The sequence below is a fragment of the Leptonychotes weddellii genome, chromosome 11, assembly GCF_054177405.1.
Source record: "Leptonychotes weddellii isolate Sample4059 chromosome 11, ASM5417740v2, whole genome shotgun sequence".
NCBI lineage: Eukaryota > Metazoa > Chordata > Mammalia > Carnivora > Phocidae > Leptonychotes > Leptonychotes weddellii.
In genome coordinates, this window is record NC_138379.1 from 6,465,398 (window position 1) to 6,471,927 (window position 6,530).

The window sequence follows — 6,530 nt, forward strand, 5'->3', positions numbered from 1 at the left end:
GGTTTGGGGGGCGGGTCTGACGCGGCTGCCTCCTGAGCCACCTCACAACTCCACCCCCAGCCAGCCCCGCCCCCGCAAGCAAGAGGGAGGAGGAAACAACACGTCTTTATTGGCGGGTCTTGAGGCCCGAGGGGAAGGGCCAGCGGACGCAGGGACACCAGGGGACGGGGAGGGGAGGGCGACTGCACAGGCCCATGCATGGCAGCGGCCCGGCCTAGCCACGCTCGCAGATGACCTCGACAACACTGGGTTCCATGGGCACTGGGTCCGGGCAGCGCAGGGCAGCCGAGGCCACCACTTCATCCAACAGCAGGTGCACGAGCTCCTCATCAGCCACGAAGCGCCACAGGTAGAGCTGCAGGAAGTGACAGTCCACCTGCACCTGCTGCAGGCCGAAGCGCCCAAAGGTGCGCAGCCGCACGCACTCCAGCAGCGTCTTCAGGCTGATCTTGATGATGCCCGTCAGCACCGATACCTGCGGGCAAGGATACAGGAATGCAGCCCGGGGACAGCAGGTGCTGGAAGGGGCACTGGGTCCCTGAGGGCACCCACATTCTGTGCACAGGCCAGAGAGACAGTAAGAGGCCAGGAGCTGCGATGGGGTGTAAAAGTCCCAGGATCCCCGTAAGAGGGAGAGACAGATACAATTGTTGGCACCATCATCTGGAGAACAGACAGGGAAGGCCCAATGACATCAGAAGCAGAGACGGGAGTCAGCCCTGACATGGGGAGGGGAGAGACTTGCTGAGTTACAGGCAAAAGAACACCAGGTCCTAGAATGTGGGCTGGGTTGGGGCAGAGACTATGGTGTGGACAGGAATCCCTGGGGAGGACCCGGACTACTGTGACAACAAGGACAAGAGCCAAACAGGCATTCTAGATGTGCATCCAGACCCAGGCTGGGAGCACACCAAGGTCAGGGCAGAGGGCCATGGAATATGGTGATGGTGGGGCTCTGGATGACCATTCCCTCCTAGAAACAGCCCACAGAGTCTTAGGCTCCCTGACTCAGTGTGCGACTGCTTCAGCCAACCTTCGAAAGGGCCCGTGGAAAGTGGGGTCACTGGGGACTTCAGACCTTGTTGAATTCCACAGGGCTGAACACATCAATACGTTCAGAGAACAGTTTCTGGATGTTGCTCAAGAGATTAGTGTCCATTGGGGCGCTGGATGGTGGAGGAGACAAGCAATCAGAGCCCACCCTGCACCCCCAACCCCCTTTGTCCATTCCAACCCCCCAGGGTTACCCTGGCCAGCCAGACCTGGGTGTATAGCTGGGTGCATAGCGGCCCTGCTGACGAGAGCTGCTGTACACAGAGAAGGTTCTTTTGCTGGAGTCGCTGCTCTGGGCCTTGCGGACACCCTCTTCGTACAGAAGCCCCACCTAGTGGTGGAAGGAGGCACTGCAAGGAGGCCAGAGCAAGGGGAGCCTCCTGCCCACCAGGTGCCCAGGGTGAGGGCCCGGGACACCCTAAATTACAAACTCATTTATTATGAGAATCACAGGGTAGTGGAGACCTAGTATCTGGTTGGTACCTGGTCACTATTTATAGAAGTGGGGGAGTGGGGCAAAGGCGGGACATAAGACCTGGTACTGAGGCCCAATCTTCAGTGGTAGCCCTGCCCGCCCTGATTCTCTGGGTGACTAGACCTCAGTCTCCTCATAGGTGAAATGGGGGCAATGATGCCCCGAGTCAGGGCTGAGGAGGAACGAGGCCACAGACGCAGGCACTGATGTCTTGATCCTCCCAGGGTTACTCCCCCCACACCCACAGCAGGCATGAGGACCCCCTGGCCAGCCCGGGGGGAAGCACCTGCACGTCGATCGCCGTCGTGTCCTCCACCACCCGCTTCATGACAGCACGCACGTTCCGGGGCTCCAGGGTACTGAGCCAGTCCCGTGTCTCCACACTCTTGCGCAGCATCTGTGATATGACCAGGCCCTGCACCTTCACATAATGGGTCAGTAACCGCCGTGCTGTCTCCCTGGCTTCTGCACACAGTGTGCTCACGGGTGTCACTGGAGACTGGTCCTGAGCCAGGGGCGCAGAGGACAGAGAGACAGTGAGTGCTGGGGGCAGCTCAGGGGCCCCTGCCAAGCAGGAGCGGGGCACAGGCTGGGCCAGGGGGAGGGTGGGCTGAGCCTAGGCAGCTGGCCTGGGTCTGACCATGACAGCACTGTCCATGGGGGACCACCATCCCCGACCCTGCTGTGAGCTAGTGGTTCACCTGCACGAGAAACTGTTCATCGGTGAGGGTGAGGATGTAGGAGATGGTGGCTGTCTCATAGTCCAAGCAGAGGCGGGAGAGAAGCAGGAGCAGAGCAGGCGGTGTGGCGCCCCCCTTCTCCCCAGGGCTGTCACAGAAGCTCTGAGCCGTCTGGCACATGGAGCGAATGAAGCCCACGATGAGGCCCTCACGAACACCCTGGCTGCAGAACTCGCCCTGTGAGGAGGAGGGCCCCAGATACACAGCAGGTCCCCTCTTCCAGGCAGGGGCTGCTAGTGACCCTCTTCTGGGACTCTAAATGCCCTAGCCCCTCTCCAAGGGACAGCTCCATCCTGCACTCCAGGACCCAAGAGCAGCTACCCTGCTTGGGGCGGGGGGGTGGGGGGGGTGGAGTGCAAAGGGACAAGACAAAGCCAGCGCTGGGGACCCTGCTGGCAGATGCCCTCCAAGCCTTCCCCTCCCCTCCAGGCTGTGCCAGTCTTCCTTGTGACAGCCTGAAACCACATCCAGAGTGCCTGGGCAAGGACTGTGTGCCCTGATAGCTGTCAAACTCTAGGATGAATAAAAGAATGCCCAGAATAAGGCGGCGGGGGGAGGGGGGGGAGGATGCCCAAAGGCAGGCCATACCCGGAAGTAGGGCTTGTTGGAGAATGACACCTCCTTGGCCGTGAAGAGGTGCACAGCTGCCAGAGAGGCCTTGATGTGGCTCAGGATGGAGCTGGCCACGTTGGCCAGCAACTCGGCCAGGCCCGGGCCTTCCTTTCCAGCCAGGCGAGGTGCGGCCAAAGCCTGCCGCACGTCGGTCAGGCAACCCAGGAAGGCGGCCCGCAGGCCCTGCAGGTGGTGGCCCAGGCGCTCCCGGGCCACCCGCTCCACGATCTCCGTGGCAGCCTCGGCCAGCCCCGCCGCAGCCAGCAGGGCCCCAGGCGCCCGCAGGCGCCGATGGAAGCGGTCCAGCGCCCGCACCAGCAGCGAGTTGTCGCCGCTGCCCTGCTCCTGTGCCAGCCGCCGCTCCACTAGCGCAAAGTAGCGGCCACCCAGCTCCCGGGCGAAGGCCGCCAGCTTCTCGGCACCCGCCGGGCCCTGGGCGGCAAACAGCTCCTGGTAGGCCGAGGCCACCTGGCAGAGGCCACCCACGAAGCCACTTCCTCCGTGATCGGTGAACTCTAAGACGTCGGGAGCGGGAGGGGAGGGCCCCAGCTCTGCCTCCAGGCTCCGCAGCTCGGCCTCCAGCCGCCCTCGGGCGTGCGCCAGGAACTCGGCACACAGCTCCTCCGCCGGCTCGCCCAGGGCCAGCAGCAGCTCCACGCACTCGGCCTGCTCGGGGGCGCCCGAGCCGCCCTCCCTGCGAGGTGGGAGGTGGCGGTGAAGGGCAGGCTGACAGAATTCGGGGCGGGGCCACGCACCGCGACTGGCAGGCCCCGGACCCCGGCGGGGTGGGCGAGGGCCCCCGGGCCTCACCTGAAGCGCTGCCGCAGCTGCTGAGCCAGGCGAGCCGTGATGACCTGGCAGTCGTCCTGGATGGCGCGGAACGAGGGCAGGTGCTGGTACTGCTGCAGCACGGCCCGCGCGCGGCCCTGGTAGCGCACCGCCTGCCCGTAGGCGCCCAGCTCCACGCACTGGGTGAGGCGCGAGGGCAGCTCGAAGAGGAACTGCAGCTTCCGCAGCAGCGCGTGGACGCCTGGCGGACGGGGACAGCTGGTGTGAGCCCCAGGGCCCCCGGTGGCCCGCTCCGGCACCGGCTCCGGGACCCGGCCCACCTGCTAGCTTGGTGATGCGCTCGTGGCGGTCCTGCAGGGTGGCGCTGATGCGCGCGCTGAAGTCCGTGATCACCGCCATGTTGGTGGCCAGCCGGTCCATCTCGTCCTCCATCTTCCGGAAGTCGTTCTTCATCTTCCGGATGGTGTCTGGGAGGGCAAGGGAGCGGGAGAGGGCAAAGGAGATGACTTGGCACAGGGGCAGCACTCAGCTTGCGGCAGGGTCCAAAGGCTCCCTCCCTACCCCTCGACACACACACAGGCACGTGCCCAGGCACAGGCCTCCTTCCCAAATGCTCCTGAGCCCGCTCCTCAAGGGTCACATTGATGATTCAGTGCAAAAGGGGCTGCCACAGTAAATGGGAGGGAAGGCCACGTTTTCTGAGCACCCCTTGTGCGCCCTGCTAGGTGGGGAGAAGCCTACCGAGCCACAGTCCCTGCACTCAGAAGATGCCAAAGGAGGGCACAGAGCACTTGGCAGGAACCTGTCTGCTTCTTCCGAGGGGCACCCTCCATATCCAATGCACTGCCTGGCAGAGGAGACACCCTTATGTCCTTCCAGACCTCCCAAGCCCTTTCACTCCACCTTCTGGACCACAGCCAACCCTCTCTGAAGGGTCCTTTCCCTTTGTCTTAAGGGAAACCTGCCTAAGGAGACAGTTCTTCTTTTCACACCCAGTGCCTCAGAGGCTGGCCCCTTGACACTTCTAGATAGTTTCTACTCTTCTTCCCTTTAAGACCCCAGCTTCTTTGAAGACCATGCCATCAAACTACACCTCTCTTGTTGCCATCCCTACTGTCCTCTGTGCCACACCTCTCAGTTGCTGATCACTGTCACCTCCTTGTGGGCAAGAACGTCCATACGGATGAGGCTTCAGACATTCTTGATTCACGACCTCCCCAATTCCACCCACCCTTCCCTCTGCCCCATCTTTGCCACCCTCTCCTTGCCCTCAGCTTCAAGCCTCGCCACCTTCTGTAACTCTGATCATTCACCCTGTCTACCCACTCTAACAGTCCTTTGGCCTCCAGGAACTCCAGACCCAGTGACCCTAGCACAGTGTCGCTACTCATAATACCTCTCACAGCTGCAATTCCCTACTCATTCCCCACTCATTCCCCAGCATCTCTAACCTGCCACCAGGGTCATCGGTCATCGGGCATTTACAAGCCCCCTTGCCTCTCTTGCCCCCTCCTTCTATTACTTGCTAGTGAAACCCTACGGCAGGTTAAGCCCAACAAGCCACCCACCCCATGCACCCGAAGAGCTAAAACTGAGCCACAGTTGCCAACTGGCCTCCCTTTATATTTATGACTTCAAGTTCCTCCATCCTTCCAAACCCGTTGCTTTCCCATTTTCTAAAATAACATTTTCTCCAGAGTCCTTAAAACTCCAATACATGCCCCCAACTCTCAATTGGTGACTGTTTCACACTTCACAAAGAAAATACAAGCAAACACCAACTCCCTCCAAATCTGCAGAGTACAGGGATAGATCCATGCCTTTTGCTCTCCCCCTCCCTGAGGGGTCTCATCCAGTCCCATGGCTGTGGTGACTTGGACATTACTGTCTCCAGTACTGACTAGAGCCCAGCCTAACAACCCACTTAACACCTTGATGGGGATGGCAAACAGGCTATTCAAGCATGACATGTCCAAAACAGAATTCCCCAAAACTGTTCCCTCATTAAATTTTTCCATCTTGGCTCCTGGCCATTTTCAGAGTCATTTTGTCTTATCTTTCCTTTTTATTCTTTTTATTTTTATCTTTCCTTTTTATTCTTATCTTTCCCCACATTTAGTCCATCAGCAAGTTCTGTAAGTTCTGCCTCCAACATTTTGTTTCCAAGCCACCATCATCTCTTGTCCAACTATAGCCAACATTTCCCAAATAATCTCCCTAACTCTACTCCTGAACTTATCATCAATATTCATAAAGGAGGGCTGCCTGGCTGGATCAATCAGTAGAGCATGCGACTCTTGATCTCAGAGTCATGAATCTGAGCCCCATGTTGGGTGTAGAGATTACTTTAAAAATATATTCATGAAGGGGGCGCCTGGGTGGCTCAGTCGGTTAAGCGGCTGCCTTCAGCTCAGGTCATGATCCCTGGGTCCTGGGATCGAGCCCCGCATCGGGCTCCCTGCTCAGTGGAGAGCCTGCTTCTCCCTCTCTTTCTGCCTGCCTCTCTGCCTACTTGTGCTTTCTCTCTCTGTGTCAAATAAATAAAATCTTTTAAATAATATATATATATATATATTCATGAAGGAAAGCAAGGATGAAGCAGAAACATATCTGTCATAGGAGACTTTAATTCACTTCTATCAATCCATGACAGATCAAGTGGCAAAAAGCAAAGGGAAGCTACAGAAGATCTAAAGAACTAATATGGGTGACCTTTTTGGTTTATATTGAATTCTTTTCAGATTCCATAGAATATACTACAACCTTACCATATGTTAGGTCTTAAAGCAAATCTCAATAAATTTACAAAGACAGGGCGCCTGGGTGGCTCAGTCGTTAAGCGTCTGCCTTCGGCTCAGGTC

General features: G+C 58.5%; 1 protein-coding gene across 1 annotated transcript; it reads right to left on the bottom strand.

The window, feature by feature from the left end:
- Positions 1-89: 89 nt before the first annotated feature.
- VPS51 (VPS51 subunit of GARP complex) lies at positions 90-6,130 on the bottom strand. The gene is made up of 8 exons (XM_081797824.1): positions 3,990-6,130; positions 3,691-3,910; positions 2,857-3,574; positions 2,230-2,445; positions 1,815-2,033; positions 1,263-1,384; positions 1,079-1,166; positions 90-475 (listed from the first exon to the last, which is right to left on the bottom strand). The coding sequence occupies exons 1-8, from the start codon at positions 4,120-4,122 to the stop codon at positions 215-217; spliced, it is 1,977 nt and encodes a 658-aa protein (XP_081653950.1). The 5' UTR covers positions 4,123-6,130; the 3' UTR covers positions 90-214.
- Positions 6,131-6,530: the final 400 nt, after the last annotated feature.